The sequence below is a fragment of the Arachis hypogaea genome, chromosome 19 (genome assembly GCF_003086295.3).
Source record: "Arachis hypogaea cultivar Tifrunner chromosome 19, arahy.Tifrunner.gnm2.J5K5, whole genome shotgun sequence".
Lineage (NCBI taxonomy): Eukaryota > Viridiplantae > Streptophyta > Magnoliopsida > Fabales > Fabaceae > Arachis > Arachis hypogaea.
This window is the reverse complement of record NC_092054.1, coordinates 149,545,168-149,568,440: the sequence shown is the minus strand read 5'-3', so window position 1 is coordinate 149,568,440 and position 23,273 is coordinate 149,545,168. Positions and strand designations below refer to the sequence as shown.

Genomic DNA, 23,273 nt, shown 5'->3' with positions numbered 1-23,273 from the left:
CTTAGGGCCACGGCCAAGACTCATAAAATAGCTGTGTTCAAGAATCATCATACTGAACTAGGAAAATCAATAACACTATCTGAACTCTGAGTTCCTATAGATGCTAATCATTCTGAACCTCAATGGATAAAGTGAGATGCCAAAACTATTCAAGAGGCAAAAAGCTATAAGTCTCGCTCATTTAATTGGAGCTATGTTTCATTGATAGTTTGGAATTTATAGTATATTCTCTTCTTTTTATCCTAATTGATTTTCAGTTGCTTGGGAACAAGCAACAATTTAAGTTTGGTGTTGTGATGAGCGGATAATTTATACGCTTTTTGGCATTATTTTTAGTATGTTTTTAGTAGGATCTAGTTACTTTTAGGGACGTTTTCATTAGTTTTTATGTTAAATTCACATTTCTGGACTTTACTATGAGTTTGTGTGTTTTTCTATGATTTCAGGTATTTTCTGGCTGAAATTGAGGGACTTGAGCAAAAATCAGATTCAGAGGTTGAAGAAGGACTGCTGATGTTGTTGGATTCTGACCTCCCTGCACTCAAAGTGGATTTTCTGAAGCTACAGAACTCGAAATGGCGCGCTTCTAATTGCGTTGGAAAGTAGACATCCAGGGCTTTCCAGCAATGTATAATAGTCCATACTTTGCCTAAGTTTAAATGATGCAAACTGGCGTTCAACGCCAGCTCTCTGCCCAATTCTGGCGTCCAGCGCCAGAAACAAGCTGCAAAGTGGAGTTCAACGCCCAAACTGTCACAAAAGCTGGTGTTCAACTCCAAGAATGATCTCTCCACGTATAGACTTCAAGTTCAGCCCAAGCACACACCAAGTGGGCCCCGGAAGTGGATTTATGCATCAATTACTTACTTCTGTAAATCCTAGTGACTAGTTTATGATAAATAGAACTTTTTATCATTGTATTCGCAGTCTTGGTTACTCCGGTTCCCCTCTGGGGCCGAGACCAATGAACTCCATTATCACTTATGTATTTTCAACGGTAGAGTTTCTGCACTCCATAGATTAAGGTGTGGAGCTCTGCTGTTCCTCAAAGATTAATGCAAAGTACTACTGTTTTCTATTCAATTCAACTTATTCCACTTCTAAGATATTCATTCGCACTTCAACCTGAATGTGATGAACGTGACAATCATCATCATTCCCTATGAACGCGTGCCTGACAACCACTCCCGTTCTACCTTCGACTGAACGAGTATCTCTTAGATTACTAATACAGGGGACCGAGTCCGAGATATTGGGATCTTCGTGGTATAAGCTAGATTGATGGCGGCATTCATGAGAATCCGGAAAGTCTAAACCTTGTCCGTGGTATTCCGAGTAGGATTCTGGGATTGAATGACTGTGACGAGCTTCAAACTCGCGAGTGATGGGCGTAGTGACAGATGCAAAAGGATAGTAAATCCTATTCCAGTATGATCGAGAACCTCTAGATGATTAGCCATGCAGTGACAGCGCATCGGACCATTTTCACAAGGAGGAATAGGATGCAACCAACGACAAAGGTGATGCCTCCAGACGATTAGCCGTGCTGTGACAGAGCATTTGGATCATTTTTCCGAGAGAGATCGAAAGTAGCCATTGGCACCGGTGACATCCTTACATAAAGCTAGCCATAGAAAGGAGTAAGATTGATTGGAGGAAGATAGCAGGAAAGCAGAGGTTCAGAGGAACGGAAGCATCTCTACACGCTTATCTGAAATTCTAACCAATGAATTACATAAGTATTTCTATCCTTATTTTAGTATTATTTTTGAAAACCCCATTACTATTTTATATCTGCCTGACTGAGATTAACAAGATGACTATAGCTTGCTTCATACCAACAATCTCCGTGGGATTCGACCCTTACTCACGTAAGGTATTACTTGGACGACCCAGTGCACTTGCTGGTTAGTTGTGCGAAGTTGTGAACCATGGTATTGGCATCGTGTTTTTTGCGCCATTGCCAGGGAAAGAAAGAGTAATGAATTTTACATAATCAAAGTGTAATCGCAATTTCTGCGCACCAATCCTCCTCAATCTCAATCCATACAGCAAGCTCAAAAACCTCAAGAAGTGTCATTAAGGAGATCCAATAGAGAAAGGAGAAAATTCATCTATGGTCTCAAACAAGCTTCCCGTCAATGGTATCACAAGTTCATCAAGTCATTACCTCATGGTTTTGAGGTAAATATCATAGATGAGTGTGTATACCGCAAGTCCAATAGGAGTAAATACATCTTTTTAGTCTTACATGTTGATGACGTTCTACTTGCCAGTAACGATATAGGCTTGTCGCATGAAACTAAGTAATTTCTATCAAACAAATTCGAAATAAAAGATCTTGGTGATGCCTCTTTTATATTAGTAATCGAGATACTAAGAGATCGCTCTCAAGGTATTCTTAGATGATCACAAAAGAACTATATCGAAAAGATTTTAAGTAGATATGGCATGAAAAGATGTAGACCAATAGACACACCCGTAACTAAAGGAGACAAGTTCAGTCTCAAGCAATGCCCTAAAAATGATCTTGAAAGGACAGCAATGCATGATAAACCTTATGCATCGGCATTAGGGAGCTTAATGTATGCTCAAGTCTACACACATCCTGATATATCATTTATAGTGGGAGTGTTGGGTAGATACTTGAGCAATCCAGACATGGATCATTGGATAACTGTTAAACGCGTAATGCGTTATTTAAAGAGAACAAAGGATTACATGCTTATTTATCGGAGATCAGAAAATTTGGAGATCATTAGGTACTCTGATTCCGATTTCATGGCATATGGTTGTGAAACTTTGTCGCTGAGCTTCATATAGAAAATGACATTGAAAGGCTATTAAAGATATTTTGTGACAATAAGTCAGCAGTACTATACTCCAATAACAATAAGAGCTTGATATAAACATCAAACTCTTAGTTTTCAAGGAGAAAGGTTAAGAAAAAATAGAGCTTACATAGGAAAAGAGTAATGCTAGCAGACTCATTAACCAAGGAATTGATCCCTAAAATTTTTCATGAGCACACTGCTCGGATGGGTGTCAATATTTGTGATGCATTGGTTTAGTGGGAGTTTATTTTATGTTATATGTCCTATGACAGATGTTGAATTATTTTTCTACATAATCAAGTTGATGGTTATTTCATGTTATGTGAAATTTTTATTTTGTAATATTTGTATTGTATTTGATCTCAATAAAATTTTAAAGTTAGACCAGCTGGAAATAGACATGCATGAGATCACTTGACATGTAATTTCCATATTACTCATCCAAATTTGATCTATGTCGTTAAGTATATTAAGATGGTGATTGTCGTGGTTTAGTCACGACATTAATGTGATAAAAGCTGCGGTAGTTCCATATCTAATGTATGAGATGGACCAGATTGTTAAAGTAATGAGAGAAATAGCATTCAGATGTGTGTATAAAGTTTATAAGATGTGATTATGTCAAGAAAGAATATATGTATAGCCCAAGTGAGAGATTGTTAGGAAATTATTTTAATTTTCTAATTTGTTTGTGGGTAATACATATATTACTTATAATCACAAATTATGCTATTTCAAATTAAATGACTTATATAATGATGATCTCATTTATTGTTATAAATGATAAATTGAATAAGTCATTATTACTTTTGATTTGGAATTAAATGAGAATAAAATCAGATGTTATCTTTTGTTCCTTAGATAATTATCTTTTGGATTTTTTTAGATATATTATCTTTTGGACTTTAGATACTATTTCATTTGGGCTTTAGGGTTTAATGGGTGCCATGCTCAAATATAAATAGGCCTTCAGAGTTTCGGTCCCCGATATACCAAAGCCGCCTTTGTTGCTCTTTCCCCATCAGAAGAGTCACAATTCAACCGCATAGGAATACAGAAGGCTTTGGTTGAGGAAGATCGAAAGAACCACAAGATCCAAACTCTTCCAATCATAATTCATGTTTATGAATTCAGGTACACTTCCGCATTATGATATATATTTTTGGTGATTCAATATGGATGATCTGGATTAATAAAATTATTTATTCCAATAATTAAACTTTTAACATATTTATTATCTTAAATAAAAAATGTTATTTATATATTAAAATTAATTATTATAATTAATCATCATATATTTATATATAAATATATTTTTTAATATATATTTTTTATTTTAATATATATTTTATACAAATAATAACTTATTTTTAATAACTAATTTTAGTAGGAAACTATTTAGATAAAGACATCTAAAATATTTTTTTATAAAGATATTTTATAGTAATTGAAATTTAACATATATAATCGATTAAACCGTATTATTTTTGTTAAAATTAAGCTAGACAAATTAATTTGACCAAAAAAATAGTGAATCAAATCTTAAACTGGTCTAAATTAATATTATTTTTTATAGAAAATAACTACAATATTCTTATTATAGAAAATGACTAAAATACTCCTATATATATATATATATATATATATATATATATATATATATATATATTAGTCATTTTTTTATAAAAAAATAATATTAATTTAGACCGATTCAAAATTTGATTTACCATTTTTTCGATTAAATTAATTTGTCTGGCTTAATTTTGACAAAAATAACACAATTTAATTGTTTATATATATTAAATTTTAATTATTAAAAAATATTAAAAAAAAAACATTTTAAACATCTTTATTTAAATGACTCCTATTTTAATATACACATATCATAATCCATCTCAAATTTATTTTAGAAGAGGGAAGAACATGGCCATCAGCCAAGTCAACCTTTTCTATACATATGTTTGATTAATTAGCTCCTGTGAAGGATTACCATGTGTTCATAACACGCAGCGGAAGAAAAGAAAGTAATCCTTAAAGATCTATTTTGTACTTAAACTTTATTCTAATAATATATAGATAGTAGATCAAATCTAAATACCTTTAGAAGTTTTAGTAAAAATCATTTTCTCCTTTGATGGTACGAAGGCGCTATGCGTATCCACACCGAGACCAATCTTTGTTGTCAACTCCTTGACCAATGGACATCTGATCTAAATTGAGAAACCTCTTGCAACTCTTTGCACGCCATAAAATTCTTCTCCAAGAATTAGGCTTACATACGTTTATGTGTGTAGAGGTAAAAGAATAAAACTCTTGTTATTCTCATCTGTAATTCCTTCACTCTTGGCATACATATATATAGTATGAGATTTGTTACTGATTTTAAATTTGAATCTCAATTCAAATTTTAAATCATATCTTAAAATTCTAAATCTAAATCTTTCAAATTTATGAATCATATCATAACTCAATTTAAAACAGAATCAGTTAGGATCTCATCCAAATTTAGAATTTAAATTTAGAAATAGAATAACTAATTATTCTCAAATCTCATTTAATATTCTCAATTATCATACTATTATTATATTCTTGGTGCTAGTAAAGAATATAATAATATTCTATTTGAATTAATATAATTATTTATTTGATCAAATCAAAATAATAATTAAATAATTCTATAGCAAAGATTAGATCACTCATTAGTGTGTGACCCCATAGGTTCAATACTAAGCGGGTAGTAAATTAGTCATACTAAATTTACTAATCAAGGTTGGCGTCTAGCAACACTCCCCAACGACCTGATAGTATGAAGTAATATATTTTTACTAAGAACCTTAGAAGAACAAAGTATGATTCCTTCCATCTTTCCAACTCTTGGTTAATCCTTAGAGTATGGTTTAATTGTCAAACTCTAACTTGTTACCATTATTATAATGAACTGTGAATGACTTAAGAAACTCATTTCTTCATTCATTCAATCCCCTTGGCCAAGGTTTTATTCATCTCAGTCATTATAATCATAGAGCTCAAACTCTTTACCAAGAGTTGACGGATTCCTTATTGACTAATCATTAATTCTACAAGTATTTAAATCATACCCAATATCCATTCAACTAGCACCCTAGGGTATTAGGTGTCCGGAATCAAAGTATAATAAATACATTGTTAATTACTATGACAGTCACAGGTCAAAGAAAACTCTATTACTATGTTCATCTTGAGAATATCCTATTGACAAATACACGGTAATTATAACCATTAGGAATTCTCAAAGTGAGTCAGTTTAATGGTCATATCTCTATATGCACCATTTATATATATAATTTAATAAATGAGATCTATTAATCTTCATCCAATGAAGACCATTATATATATATATATATATATATATATATATATATATATATATTGATCTTTTCGGATTATTAATATCCTTTTTAATAATCCTATGATCAAGAACAATTTAGATTAAATTATAAAATATTTATCTCTCAATATTATTATCACTATCACAATGATAAATCTCTAAATTTAATCAAGGACATTATTATATTAACATTTTAATATAATAACAACAATAAATTATTTGACACATGATTGATTGAGATTGTGGTCATACTTCTTATTCCCAACAATCTCCCACTTGCACGAGAGCCAATCATGATAGATTGGATCTTGGGCATACTATTATCACAATAATCTCCCACTTGCACTAGAGCCAATCAATCATGTATATAATTTTTTAATGAACATTTGTGTTTATCAAAACTGTTTTGACCTTAAACACTTTTGCTCTTGAGCATGTTTGCTTGACCTTTTGTAAAATACACCTAGTGTATAATAAATATCACGTTTTCTCTAAACATAAAATCTCCCACTACAATAGTGTATAATTTTATTTTAAGGACAATCCTTATTGAACATGATTATAAAAAATCTAAGCAACCATTAGATTTATCTTTATAGAATTGTATCATTATACAAATAGGATACTTTTTTGAAAAGTTAGTTTGACGATCAAACTTTTTATACTCTCAAAAAGTATATTCTCTATTGAGTGGTATACAATTCTAATAAAAGTAATTGTACTCCCACTCTTTCTTTAAGATGGAATCACTTTCCTAAAAAGGAGTTTAACCTCTTATCACAGACACTTTATCATAAGAAGAGAGATAAAAATAATCTCATTATTTCTTTAAGGTAACCAATAAATCTCATTTATCGGACTTAATATCAATTCTATTGTTGTGCAATCTCTTAACACATATAAGACATCTCCAAACTCTAATGTTCTTGAGTTTCAGCTTATGCCTTTTCCATATCTCATATGGATAAAAAATTGATTTAGTGAGAAATTTGTTAATTTAGCCACATTTCTAAAATGTAGTCTAAATATTTAACAAATAGTGATATTCAACTAAATCAAATTTCATATTTTTTTTTTAAATATGATGGAGTACATAGAGTACTAGTATTTATACACGGAGAGAATCTCATTCTCTATTCAATAGAATATCAATTAGATAATTAGAGATTTTACTTTACAACTCTTATAATAAAAATACTCAATATTTTTATTATTGATCAAACCAACCCTTAAGAGCAATTTTGATTCGCATCCTCAATACTCATGTTGAATTTTTCTAAAAAGATCACAAACCTTAATCATATTAAGAAAAATTTTGTTTGTAACAAAATAAATCTAAAAAAATGCTTACAAGAACAATTCTCACTAAAGTCATTTGACTAATGGCATTCCAACTTCTAAAGTTGTTTAATTCAAAATATATTGTCCAATACTTCCACTCGTTTAAATAAAATCTTTGATAGTCATACTATCTTACTTTGGGCACCATACATCGTCTCAAGATGTTCAGTAATAAATAGTAGAAAGATGCCTTTGAAATTAGAACTTATGGTTGTCAAAACAACCCATGTAAAATAATATTATAAATACATTAAAAGTTCTGACCATTTCAAAGTCAATTTTATTGGAGAATATTATCATCTCAATGATAACCCTTTGAAAATACAATTCTCAAATTGTATTTAATATATTACTTTCAAGTATACCACACAAAAGGTGGACATATTTAAAAATTTAAAATATGAAAGTAAATTAAGAAATCTATATTTCTGTTAAAATTATTTAGAATCATGAATGAGTACCTTGGTTGGCAAGTTGTTACTCATACCTATTCCAAATAAATATGATTAAATTATATCACATACAATTATAATCCCAAATAATTATCTGGTTGTCAGACAATTATTTAACTGAATTATATTTTATACCTCTAGGTTGTCTAGGTTCAAGTATAAAATTAATTCTCCTTATACATCATCATATGAATAAATAAATTTTGTCTTTTAGTACAAGTCTCCTGGTTGTCAAGTTGCTCCTTGTAAACAAGAGATAAATTTATTTTTGGCAAACTCCTAACGTTTATGATTTATCTCAATTGTTAGAGAATTTCTACCAGTATTCATGGATTAAATTTTATACTCCCAGGTTGTTTAGGTAAAATATAAAAGTAAATCCCTAGTACATCAAATGTAAATACTGATTATTATCTTAAAAATAAAACTCCTGATTGTCAGGCCGCTCTTTATAATCAAGAACATTAGAAACAACTAATTTTTAAAATTATAGTGTTCAAAACACATCAATCAAATTAAAATTTGATTTTTCATGTACTAACGTTTAGTCTTAAAAAATATCAAATCAAATTTGACATTTATATATACACCTATATATATAAGAAACAAACAAAAGATATTTTGCATCTTATTCCTTTTATTGTGATCAAAATCACAATAAAATTTAATAAATAAAAAAATCAAACAAAATATTTGATTATAAATATAACTTTTATATTAAAAGAATGATAATTTAATCACAATTAAATAATTAAAATAAATTAACTATTAATTTATTAGAAAACCATCTCAATAGAAATAAATACATCTCGTGCTTAAAATTTTGGAATTAATCCTATTAATTCACAAAGTTTAAGAAATATAGGAATAAAAATTTAAACAGAAAAAAGCCAAAGCTCTGATACCACTGAAGGATTACCATGTGTTCATAACACGCAGCGGAAGAAAAGAAAGTAATCCTTAAAGATCTATTTTGTGCTTAAACTTTATTCCAATAATATATAGATAGTAGATCATATCTAAATACCTTTAGACGCTTTAGTAAAAATCACTTTCTCCTTCGATGGTACGAAGGCGCTATGCGTATCCACACCGAGACCAATCTTTGTTGTCAACTTCTTGACCAATGGACATCTGATTTAAATTGAGAAACCTCTTAAAACTCTTTGCACGCCATAAAATTCTTCTCTAAGAATTAGGCTCACATAAACTACGTTTATGTGTGTAGAGGTAAAAGAATAAAACTCTTGTTATTCTCATCTGTAATTCCTTCGCTCTTGGCATACATATATATAGTATGAGATTTGTTACTGATTTTAAATTTGAATCTCAATTCAAATTTTAAATCATATCTTAAAATTATAAATCTAAATCTTTCAAATTTATGAATCATATCATAACTCAATTTGAAACAGAATCAGTTAGGATCTCATCCAAATTTAGAATTCAAATTTAGAAATAGAATAACTAATTATTCTCAAATCTCATTTAATATTCTCAATTATCATACTATTATTATATTCTTGGTGCTAGCAAAGAATATAATAATATTCTATTTGAATTAATATAATTATTTATTTGATCAAATCAAAATAATAATTAAATAATTCTATAGCAAAGATTAGATCACTCATTAGTGTGTGACCCCATAGGTTCAATACTAAGCGGGTAGTAAATTAGTCATACTAAATTTACTAATCAAGGTTGGCGTCTAGCAACACTCCCCGACGACCCGATAGTATGAAGTAATATATTTTTACTAAGAACCTTAGAAGAACAAAGTATGATTCCTTCCATCTTTCCAACTATTGGTTAATCCTTAGAGTATGGTTTAATTGTCAAACTCTAACTTGTTACCATTATTATAATGAACTGTGAATGACTTAAGAAACTCATTTCTTCATTCATTCAATCCCCTTGGCCAAGGTTTTATTCATCTCAGTCATTATAATCATAGAGCTCAAACTCTTTACCAAGAGTTGACGGATTCCTTATTGACTAATCATTAATTCTACAAGTATTTAAATCATACCCAATATCCATTCAACTAGCACCCTAGGGTATTAGGTGTCCGGAATCAAAGTATAATAAATACATTGTTAATTACTATGACAGTCACAGGTCAAAGGAAACTCTATTACTATGTTCATCTTGAGAATATCCTATTGACAAATACACGGTAATTATAACCATTAGAAATTCTCAAAGTGAGTCAGTTCAATGGTCATATCTCTATATGCACCATTTATATATATAATTTAATAAATGAGATCTATTAATCTTCATCCAATGAAGACCATTATATATATATATTGATCTTTTCGGATTATTAATATCCTTTTTAATAATCCTATGACCAAGAACAATTTAAATTAAATTATAAAATATTTATCTCTCAATATTATGATCACTATCATAATGATAAATCTCTAAATTTAATCAAAAATCTTATTATATTAACATTTTAATATAATAACAATAATAAATTATTTGATACATGATTGATTGAAATTGTGTTATACTTCTTATTCCCAACATCCTGACTCGTGGGAATTGATTGACTCGTGGGAATTGATTGACAAATAATAAACTATATATTATATGTTCGAAAACATGCATTCCTTATCTATCTAGTTTAATTTTTACGTTTCCCGCATGTGACAAATGTGTCATTATTATTTCAGTAAGAATAGCATATATACAATTGAGGAAGTATAGGGAGTATAGCTAACTTGGGTATAGCTTGGGTTTGACGGAGCTATGATATTTGGGCGGAGAGTATATTATTGAACTAATGAGCAAAGTAGCATTTGAAGGCTTGCAGACGCGTGCGTAGCATATGTGTCTAGGGATGGCAAAATTTCCTGAGACGCGGGGATTTCTGCGGGGACTGTTCCGAATGGGGATCCGATTGTGGGGAATTTTTTTCGTGGAAATAGGGATGGGAGACAAAATTCTCCCGAAGCAGGCGCAGGATTCGAGCGGGGATCCCCGCCCCGTTCCCACTATTCCCCGAAATTTATTAATTCCTTGAATTATCCTTAATAGTTTATTCTCATATATGTTTTTTAGTCATTTCTCACACATACATATATATATATATATATATATATATATATATATATATATATATATATACAAAAACCCAAAACTCCTAATCTTTATTTGCATAATCCTTCTTCAATTCAGAGATCCCTAAGGCTGTCTATACTCCATCCAACCTCTCTACAGCTACCCCCTCGTCACCCTCTCACTGCATCGTCACACCTCACCATGCCATCACCCTTACCGCGTCGTAATTTCTATTTGCAGCGTTCCTTTTCGTAACTCTGTCGTCGTGTCCATTCTCCTCTCTATTGCCGCATCTTTTACCTCGTCCACTGCTTTTTCCTTTGACCCGTCGTTGCGTCCCTCCATTGCATTATTTCGAAAGAAGTCACCATCGTATCATTTAGACTTTTTGTATAAAATCTTGCAGTTTTTGTACAAGATAGATACTTGCAGCTCTATTCATATGGAAATTAATAATTAGTTAGAACTATTATGTAGATGGGAAATGGGGTCCCCACGGGAAATGGGGCCCTGTGGGAAATGGAGATGGGGAACAATATTCCCCACGACAGAAAATGGGGTGGGGATGGAGAGCAAATCTGAGGGCGGGAATGGGGAGCAGGGAGGCATTCTCCGCCCCCGCCCTGCCCCATTGACACCCCTATATGTGTCGTCATCATCAAAATATATAAAACGAGAATTATTAAAAAACCAACAAATTTTATAATTTATAATCATCAATTAATTATTATTAATATTTTTAATTATATCAAATTATATTTAATAATATAAAATTATTTTTTTTCTAGTTTAATGATTAAATACTAAGTAAATTTTAATAAAACTGTATACTTTATAGATTTTTTCTGTATAAAACAACTTATGCTTAACTATATTACTATTATATTATATTTTATTCAGATAAAAGTCAAAAGTAGCAGGTAAAAATATAATAAGATCCTTATCATACATACAGATATACTTGTAGTTTGATCGTCGATCAATCAATTTCTCATGTGCTACTCAATTAACAACTGGCTGGATAGACGTTAATTATTAATTTGGAGTTGACTTCATCAACACCGTATACCTTCTCAAAGTCGAATGATTATTTCGTTATTTAGAAGTGATGACGTGCCACGTGGTCACATGATCAAAGGAATGTTTTCTTGTTACAGTTTTCCTTCTGAAAACCACTTTTTTAAAAGATATTTATATGTACTATATTATTATTGGCGGTATTAAATCGGTTAATAATTTATTTTTTAATAAACTAAAATAAAATCAGTTTATTATAGCAATAATAATAAATTCAAGTGTCTGCATTATAATTATTAGATTCGATTTGATTCGATCGAATTATACAATCTAAATCAAATATTTTTAAATTTTTTGGTAAAAAATAAATATATCTCTAACTTTTTGTTTTGTAGACATTTGAATTTCTAAAATTTAAAAATATAATTAGATCCCCTAAAAAAAATTGGATTTATTGTTATTATTATAAAAAAAAAATAGTTTTATTCTAATTTATTAAAAAATTCAAAAATAACCGATTTATTAATACATCCAGTAATAATGCAGCACGTCAGCATGTAAGCGTCTTTACAAAAAGACGTTTTACACGTTTTTGTAGAAGCATCTTCTTCTCGTCTACATCGTAAACCAATTTTATACCGTATATATTTTGAAGTATTTATTTTGAACATGTATTTTAATTTACAAGATGGGAATGTTTCAAATGTTAAATAATAACTTGATATATGTCTTGATTTTCAAAGACTAGTCGGAGTCAAATCTACCTAAATTGCTCTCCCCATATATTTTCGCTATTTCCATGCTGTTTCTAACACCGGAAACTCTGTATTTTTCTCGATCGAAAAAATTTGGTCATCTAAAAAGTAAATAAAATTGTATTGACAGTTCCTTTATGGAATTATGGTCATCTAAAAATAGCATAGGAATCTATGACGACGAAAGCAACTACGAAATCATTATTAGGTATTAACCTTCTTTCTTTCGTTCAAAGTTGGAATTATTAATTATATGTTGATCAAAGTACATCCACGCATGGTAATTATAAGGATATATGTTTGTATGTAGTTGATATTATTAATTTATTATATAAAAAATATTTGGTAACAACAAAAATTTAGCTAAAATCAGTTTGAGTTTGTCTTATTTAATATTTATTAATTGCTACATCAATTAATAAATATTAAATAAAATATTATTTGTTGAAAATCAACTAGAAACATTCGTATAAAATAATAAGAAAATTCTTTATCATCGTATGCAAAGTCAAAATTGACCTTTCATTATTTAGTTAGTTCTTATGATTATTTGGATTCTTTTTGTATCGCGTTTTTGTTCAATATTGGAGCCGCAACATTTTGTCCTCTTAGTAATTACGACTTGGCAACAAAGCTCACGTGCTATAATATTATTCCAATTATATTCTCTTACGTAATCAAAGCTTTGTCAAAGCCACCACTATATATAACCCCCTCTTCCAAACAAATTCATATCAAAGCATCAAACACAAAAAAACCATTAGCATATCAACCTTCTTTATTTATTTCTCTATTATATTATAAACTCACATTTTAATTTAGATCAAGCATTTCGTCATAGATAAAGAGATTCTCAATGAAAATCCTCACTAGCTTAGGAATATTATTGTTTCTCAATGTCATTCTAGTTACTTGCCAGGCAATGGGGCACCATAAGTTTGTGGTAAGTTTTGGGGCTTAATTATTTAGAATAATTATCTAAATCAATTTTTAAAAATTTTAATATTAAATATTTTAGTCTGTGAAACTTTAAAATATACAATAATTTTTAATATTTATTTTCATTAGGTAGTATAGTTTCTATTAGTCTCTTTAATTTGATCTAGTTAGTCGAAATGACTGGTTTAAAATTTTAAAATTTTTTAAATTATTCAAAAACTATATTATCTAATGAAGATACATATTAGAGAATGTTTTGTATATTTTAAAATTTAAAAGATAAAAGTATTTGGTTTTAAAAATTTGAGAGATTAATTTTGATAATTAATTCATTATTAATTAACACCACCTAACTCAGTAAGATGTAAATAAAACTTCAATTATTATATCATATGCTAAATAATATATATCCATCCATGCCTATTATTATTATAAATAAAGTAAAAAACTAAAGCATATACTAAGATTTTTGAAAAATTGCAGGTGAGAGATGCTCCCTTCACAAAGCTTTGCAGTGCAAAGAACATCTTAACAGTAAATGGAGAATTTCCAGGGCCAACATTGTATGTTACGAAAGGAGAAAGCATAATTGTTGATGTGTATAACAGAGCAAACTATAACATCACTATTCATTGGCATGGAGTGAACCAACCAAGATATCCATGGTCCGATGGCCCTGAATTCATCACTCAGTGTGCCATTCAACCTGGTGGTTTGTTCTCTCAAAAGGTTATCTTTTCTGAAGAGGAAGGCACACTTTGGTGGCATGCTCACAGTGATTGGTCTCGTGCTACTGTTCACGGTGCTATTGTCATTAAACCCAAGCCTGGAAATACATATCCATTTCCAATGCCAGATAGAGAGGTCCCCATTATACTAGGTATATATACTTACATGAGTTTTATTTGATTTCATCACTTTATGTTTTATAATTACTTTTCTAATCGTCAGAGTTTGAAATTTATTAGGTGAATGGTGGAAGGAAGACATTGTCCAAGTTTTCAATAACTTTGAAACGGGGGGAGGAGATCCTGTTGTTTCAGATGCTTATACTATCAATGGCCAACCTGGTGATCTTTATAATTGCTCAAACAATGGTATGTTATTTATAGTAACATTTTATAATTTTCATTTATGTTACTATGCGGAAGTCAATTTTGTTTAGCCAACCTCAGTTAACTTTTCAATTTGAATTTATTGGTTGCAGAAACCTTCAAACTAAATGTGGAACATGGCAAGACATATCTTCTGAGAATGGTGCATGCTGGAATGCAAGACCTTCTCTTCTTTGCAATTGCGCAGCACCAATTGACAGTGGTGGGAAGCGATGGAAGCTATGTGAAGCCATTCAAAGTGGATTACATAACAATATCACCAGGTCAAACCATGGATGTGTTGCTTGAAGCTAATCAACCTTTGGATCGTTATTACATGGCTGCCAAAGTGTATTCAAGTGCTTCCAATGTTGCATTTGACAACACAACCACCACAGCCATTCTGCAATACGAAAAGGGAAAACAAATTATTCCATCATTTTCATCAAGAACCCCTCACATGCCTTCACTTCCATCTTCCAATGACACCAATGCATCTATCAACATGATAAGTCAAATGAGAAGCTTAGCAGATGAAGCACATCCAATTGATGTGCCATTGAACATAACCACCAACCTGTTCTACACAGTTTCGGTGAATACATTACCATGTTCAACATGCGAAGGTAGTCATATACCAGGGAACCGCCTTGCAGCAAGTGTAAATAACATAAGCTTCCAATTGCCATCGGGAAACAACATTTTGAATGCTTACTATAACCACCTTCAAGGTGTATATACACAAGATTTTCCAGATGTGCCACCAGAACTATTTGATTTCACTTCTTCCAATTTGTCCACATTTCTTAGAACTCCATCGGTAGATACAGAGGTGAAGGTGCTTGAGTATGGGTCCACGGTGGAGCTTGTTCTTCAAGGGACTAATTTGCTGGCTGGTACTGAGCATCCAATGCACTTTCATGGTCATAGTTTCTATGTAGTTGGATGGGGATTCGGAAACTTTGACAAAGATAAAGATCCTTTCACTTATAATCTTGTTGATCCTCCTTATCAGAATACCGTCGCTATACCCAAAAATGGATGGGTAACCATAAGATTCAAGGCACAAAATCCAGGTGTGTGGTTCATGCATTGCCACTTAGAGCGACATGTGAGTTGGGGAATGGCTATGACTTTCATTGTCAAAGATGGAAAGAATCCTGAAGAGCAGATGTTGCCACCACCACGAGACATGCCACACTGTCAAAATATTCAGTCATTAATACAAAAATTAGAGTCATTCTTTTTTTAGTTTTTTTATAGGTTCATTCTTTCACTAATTTCTATTTGTTATTCTTTTGTTTTATTCTTTTCAATTTGTAAGTCACGTTGTTATCATCATAATAAAAATTGGAAGTAACTGTGTCGTTATATATTGTTCCTTCATTCCAAGATATGGTATATAAGTAGAGAACGTAACCCAAATTTAAACCATTGTCATTATCTTGGAATAACACATAATAAAGAGTAGTGAATTGTTGTATTTAATTTCATACCCTAGCTTTAAGGGAAATTTTTAACTTTCAGCGGATAAATAAACTTTGACATTTTCTGCCACGGGAACTTGATGATTATACTATTAAGCAGATCTAATAGTAATACCTCAATAGTAAAAAGTCAAAATTCTCTGTTCTCTGTAGGAAAGGAAGACCTCACAATTAAGCTTAACCGTAAATGGCCAATCACAAAAGGAAAAAGTCATTGTTGTTGATCTATATATAACCAGTAAACTTAGTACTTTGTGGTTTCTTTGCTTCTACATACTTCAACGTTCACTACCAGAAACAAGGGGTTTAGCTACATGTATTTCAATGATTTTTTGGAGATTTTCATCTTACATGTTCACCATGTTACAAGTTGTTTTGAAATTAATTTCCTTATGTAATGACCCCCTGCTGTTGTACATATATTTTCCAAATAACTGTGCTTGGGTTCTGCTTTTGCTATTTTTCCTTTTTCTCTGAACTCTCCACCGTTATTGCAGGTTATAGTGTCTGGTTTTAGGTTTGGAAAATTCATGACTTTGGTTGCCACAAATGTGGCAGCGAGAGATTTAGATATTAATGATGTTTAGTTAATTATCCAGGTACTCTTGATGTCTATACATGCCAAATATATAATGCATCATCTTTTTATTGATGTTGATCTGATCTGATATGCTCGATTGTTTTGGATTTAGTGTGAGCCCCCACGTGATGTAGAAGCCTACATTCATCCATCTGGGCGCACAGGAAGAACAGGTATTTTCAGAATTTTGCTAGTTTTTTTTTTATTGCTATGTTTGTGCTATTGAGCTTGTGGTTACATTCTAGGCTCTGGTTTTTTCAGGAAATACGGGAGTTGCTGTAATGCTTTATGATTACCCAAATGTCTGATAGGTATGATTTTTGTTATTCACTTCTGTTAACATTTGTTTTCTTCTAATGCTAACATATGTCATGTGCACAGTGTGATTCCTGCGTTGAAGTCTGCGGCTGAGGAGCTTTTGAACAATTCTGATTTATTAGCTGCTGATCTACTTGCAAAAGCACTTGCCAAGGCTGTGGTAGGTCAATATTTTTTTTGGGAAATGCTAGGGGATAATGAATTTGTTGAACAATATGAACAACGGGCCCTAAAAACTAGCCCAATTAATTTACTAACACAGTTTACCTTATACACCCCTTCCCAAAATCCTAATTTTAATCTTCTTAATTATTAACATCGTAATCATCTCACATTCCCACCCACTCCCCCCTCCCCTTTTTTTGACCAGCGGAAAAAACTTTTTCCATTCCCCTCAATTCAAACCTCCATTTAGGAACTAGTACTCTTTTCCTACCCCATTTGAAACGGCATTGAGAAACTCAGACCAACTCATATCCGGTGCTTCTTCTCTGCTCCTTCCCGTCGTCCATTCTGCCATCGCCGAACCGACCATCCCTCGGGAGGCCTCCATTGTGAAGAAGAGCAGCAGCAGGCGAATCCTCGAGTCGGCGTCGTGTGGAAGTCGGCCACCCACATTGTCTGTTAACGGCCATCTCCAGAGGTTGAAATCACTGCATGTTCGCGCCGCTTGGAGTCTTCCTCGGCAACACCAAAGCAACTGTGGGGTGTGTTTACATGCTATTGAAGGTCAATTCCCGATAGTCGTTCCTTCATGTTATGGGTTGCATAGATGTTCACCGTAATTTTCATGTTATGTTCTGCCTGTGTACTCATTGATTTTCATATTTTTTTTTTGAAATTACAGCAAAGATAGTAACATCATATGGTTCATGGATGCTTGGGTTAAAGCGAACGGTATGAAATTTGATAGAGTTTGGGCTTCATATCTTAGAATTCTTTTCTTTATATGTTTCTTGGTTCATGTGATTGACTTTTAATTTCTATGAATTACAGATGTTTAATTTTGTAAGAAACGATGGATGCAAAAAAGAGATGGTTTTTAGTGGTGGCTTAACTAGATGAGTTAAATTGGTTGTAAATACTATAGTTGCATAATATTTGATGTCTACATATTTAAGACTTTATTATTTTCGATCATGGATGTTGTAAAGACTCGTGTTAAAATTTTAAGAATAATACATAGTTATATAGAAATAATATTTTTTATGCGTGTGAAATTTTCTTTTCTAAATAATGCGAGCGGACTATTGATGAACCTGTGAGGAAGAACCGGAATAAGAGAAAGCAATAGATGTACCTAGAGCCCGTTTGGAAAGTAGCAGAAGCTACTTTTTGTTACTTTTAAATTATGAAAAGTCACAATAAAAAAACTAAAAAACAGTAACAAAATATTCATTGACACACATTTCATATCCATTTTTTATTTTCACCTACCATATCATGCACAATAAAACAACAAGTACTAACTATACAATAATTTCTTTTGCATTGCCATCAAGATTATTATGAAAATTAGGATTTTAATATACATTCTCTTGTGTAAAAAAATTATATTTTTTCAGTTATTTATCCAAACACTACAACTTTAAAATAAGTACTTTTATAACTAAAAATCAATACAAAATAACTTATTTATAAGTTGCTATTAATAAAAGTCCTTCTACTTTAAGTTCTTTTTTCAAAAGAGCTTATTTAAGTTGTTAACTCAAATTGGACCTTAGTCTTAAGACCACAAATACCTTTTTTACATTGTTTACGTGTTTTCGTGGTAGAATTTTATTACAACAGAAATGATAAATTTCCACGGTGAATAACATTTTTAGTTCTCTAATTACTTTGATTCTGTTTCAAGATATTAGCAAAGCATAAAAGTTATTAGTTAAGAATAACCATCTAGTACCAACAAAAATAACCATCCGCTATCATATGGAATCGAACATCCAGCCTCTACTATTTGTTACTATTTACACACTATACCAAGACTCTTCTAAATAACCATTTGGGTGACAATAGAGATAACCATCTGATAGCCTATAGAATCGAACATCCAACCTTTATTACTTGTAACTGACCACATGCTCTACACCAAGACTATTACGAATAACCATTTGGGTACCAGTAAAATAACCATCCGCTATCCTATTGAATCGAACATCCATATTAAAATACTTGCAACTGATCACACACACACCCAGATTATTCGAAATAACCATCTGGGTAACAAAAGAAATAACCATTCGCTTTCCTATTAAATCGAACATCAAGTTTATAATACTTTTAACGAATCACACACTACACCCAAACTATTCAAAATAACCATCTGGGTAACAATAGAAATAAACATCCGCTATCCTATTAAATAGAATATCCAGTTTAAAATAATTGTAACTAATTATACACACCACACCAAGGCTATTACAAAATAACTATCTGGGTACCAAATAACCATCCGCTACGCTATTGAATCGAAACCGACTTTCTTTGCATATGTTGCATAAAAATCCTAAGCCAGCTTCAAATGCTCAAACCGCATCCCAACTTTTGGTATTTCGTCTTCGACAAGGCAACTATGATCCGGTAATTGCGAATCAGTTCAAAACATACATCATTCGATGAACATGAGGATTAATGGTCGATTCAAATATGCAGTTCACAAAAAAACAGCAATATACTAAAAACTAAACCTCATCAACAAGATCTGTGTCATCACTTCCAATAATGTCCGTACATTTTATGACATACAATCAAACATACACAAATTAATTAGATACCGTACTATTAAACAAGTTTCAACTAAAAAGATTTTATTAATACTTTTTTCAAAAATATCATTAAAAATTTATTACTATACATAACTTACAAGAAATAATAACAATGAAAAGTGTACTCATAAAAAATCTCACCTAATTAGTTAGGCTTATATTAAGTATTTGAATAGAGCATGCATGGATCTGCTACATCTGAATCACACCTACACAATCTAAAACCAAGTCCATTTCTATGCTTTGAAAAGTCAAAAAGCTCATTATTTCTTCTTGGATGTGAATGATACATTCACATTTTCTATTTTTGTTTCTTCAATTCCTTCCTTGTCAATCCTCTCTTATTTCTTCTTCTCCTTATTTGTTTATTAATTAATTTATTTTTCTTATAGTAGTAATCAGTGTTGTATGTATTATGGACTTACTAATTAAAATTTTGGGACCTTTGAGTACTATATTGTATTTTATGCATAACTGTACATATATTTTCTAGCAATATTATATAGCGTGAAAAAATAAAAAAGAATGAAAAATAAAAAAACACATTTAGTAAGCATTCAAATTGAACAGCATCTCCACTTAGAGCATATATTTCCATCTGTAAAGTGAGTTGTGACCAAATTTGTTTGTGCATGCATGGCATAGAAGCATAAGGATGAGAATTTAAAATAATCTAATGGCAACCATGTGGAATGTTTAAAACATACCTGAATTGGTAGTTTCATTCAATTCACTTAATTAAACATGATATACATTTCTTAAATTACACTAATCAAATGACTAAATTTAAAATTTTAAACCAATTTGGTGTTTAAACAAAACTAATAATCAAGTACCATGTCAAAACTCAATCTAAACATCATTAAAAATAGCATAACATTACACAATTTTGAATTATAATGTCTAAAGATAACAAAATTTAAGACAAATGCTGGCCAAACATAAGAATTAAACAAAAAGTTTCACTCAGGCATTTCATCGAGCATATGGTGTGCACAATATGTAAACAAGGATTTTAAACTCAATTTAAGCAGCAATCAATCTAGAAAAATCAGCCATCAAACATTTTGGAATCCAAAAAGTATCAATCCATTAATCTAAACCTAATCTAAACACTAAAAGCAGAATTAAAAATTAGTTAAAATAAATAAATGAAATAACACGAGCAGGAGGAAGCATGGAACCTGCGTTGATGAAAGGAGAAGAATGGAAAGAGAGGGGTAGCAGAGGCAGTGTTGCAGCGGCACAGAGCTCAGCCGCTGCTAGATTGCACTGGGGTTTCTCGCGCGGGGTTGGACTTTGCACAGAGACCATGGGTAACGTACAGGGGATTGAGGAGAAATGGAGAAAGAGGAAAGAAAAAGAGAAAAGAGAGAAGAAAGAGGGGGTAGGCGACGGTGGTCGCCGGTAGTGATGGCGGTGGTGTCGGACGTTGGCACAGGGGGTAGCGTGGGTTCTGGGTGAGCTGGAAAGTGAGCCTTCTTTGTTGGGAAGGACCACCACACGAGAGAGGAGATATGGTATGGGGATATGAAACGTGTTACAGTCCCTATTTCAAAAATCTGATATTTTAAATTTTGAAAAATGATTATTATTATAATTAAATTAATTACATCATTAATTAAATTTATAAGTAATTTACATTTGTAACCCCATTGTTCATATTATTCACTAGGATTATTGTTCACCTATACTTTTCTTTTTTTTTTTGTGACTTGTGGTGGGTCAATTAATCCTCTGTATGTTTAACATGTATTTTTCTTAAAATATAGTTCCATATAATTCTCTAATTTAGGTAAATTTTGTGTTGTAAATTATATTTTTTCTCTCTAGAATTTGAAAAAAATTTTAAAAATACCCCCTAAGTTTTATTTTGTTTCAATTTTGTTCGATAAATTTTCGATTTGCATCAAATATACCCCTGACGTCTAATTTTTCAAAAAATTTAAGACTAATTCAACAATAATTTCATAAGAACAACTCTCAACACAAGCAAATAGTATAATTTTCATGCATTATTGTTAGATTGATCTTAAATTTTTTAAAAATTTAGCCATTGAGGTTATATTTGATGCAAATCGAAAGCTTTAGGAACAAAATTAAAATAAAATAAAACTTAAGAATATTTTAAAATTTTTACCAAATTTAAAAGACAAAAAAAATATACTTTACCCCTTTTTTTTCGGGCTTTACCAAGATTAAGAAAATATCACTTTTGACTTCCATGAAAAATTACGTTACACTGCTTCTTGAGATTGGAAAAAACCTCTGTTCACTCCGTCCTGAGTAGTCTACTACAATTTTTTATTATCGTCGTCTTTCTTCAAATTAGAATATGGAAATTTTGTATTCTAGTGGTTTGGTTACTTCAATTGATGGTATAGACATGATTCTTCAGACTTTCAAGTATTAGTATTAACTGGATTTTGTTTTTGGCATTGGTTGTTTGCTCCTGTTTGTATTGTGGGTTGGTATCAGCTTTGGTTTTAGAATCCTAAGGAAATTCTTGTCCAAGTAGCAGGTTGAGGCTGTGCAGGATTTGACTCTCACTGCAGATGGAATGGTGCAGTGTTTGTTGTGCTAGTCAAGGAGATTTATTTTGTATTTAAGTATTAGTTTTTTAATATATAAAATAATGATAGTAAAAATTATATATATCATTAATTACGGTTTGATTTATCTTGTAATAAAAATTGTATATTATATTTATAAGTTTGGTAATAAAAAATTATTGAAATGTTATATTGTGCAATAATAAAGGTAAAGTCTAAAAAAGATTTATTATTATTATTATTATTATTATTTGATAATGCTATTGTCAAGCATGGCTATATCTCTCGCTATTAAAGTATGGTATTTTTTATATCACACTAATTCCTAATAATATGTTAATTAATATAGTATCTTATCATATTAGAAGTCCAAAACTGAATTGAAACTAAAACTCTAAGATCATTGAAATCAAAATTTAACAAAGCAGTGAAGCATCAAATCATTCTTGAATCATTGAAATCAATCATCAACAAAATTATTCCAGTTTCATAAAAATTAATAAGGCAAAAAAAAGTAGCATTATCCAAAATCTATTCAGTCCATCAACAAAATTAATCAACAGGGTTAATCAAATTTTTACACAACAACCAAAATCTATTCTGTTTAGCTATTAGAATCTAGAATAAAAATTATAGCAACTCAAAATTATTATAATTAACAAAATAAGAAAATTAATAGAAAAAAGAGAAAATAATATAA

The 23,273-nt window shown here is 31.0% G+C and overlaps 1 protein-coding gene and 1 long non-coding RNA gene across 2 annotated transcripts; both read left to right on the top strand.

The window, feature by feature from the left end:
- The first annotated feature begins 13,569 nt into the window (after positions 1-13,569).
- On the top strand, positions 13,570-16,244 carry LOC112779672 (laccase-15-like). The gene is made up of 4 exons (XM_025824010.2): positions 13,570-13,781; positions 14,261-14,657; positions 14,746-14,874; positions 14,985-16,244. The coding sequence occupies exons 1-4, from the start codon at positions 13,695-13,697 to the stop codon at positions 16,121-16,123; spliced, it is 1,752 nt and encodes a 583-aa protein (XP_025679795.1). The 5' UTR covers positions 13,570-13,694; the 3' UTR covers positions 16,124-16,244.
- Positions 16,245-16,470: 226 nt separating this feature from the next.
- LOC140182036 (uncharacterized) lies at positions 16,471-18,404 on the top strand. Its single transcript, XR_011877861.1, has 4 exons — positions 16,471-16,957; positions 17,051-17,111; positions 17,200-17,249; positions 17,320-18,404. It is a non-coding gene; the product is annotated as an uncharacterized lncRNA (long non-coding RNA).
- Positions 18,405-23,273: the final 4,869 nt, after the last annotated feature.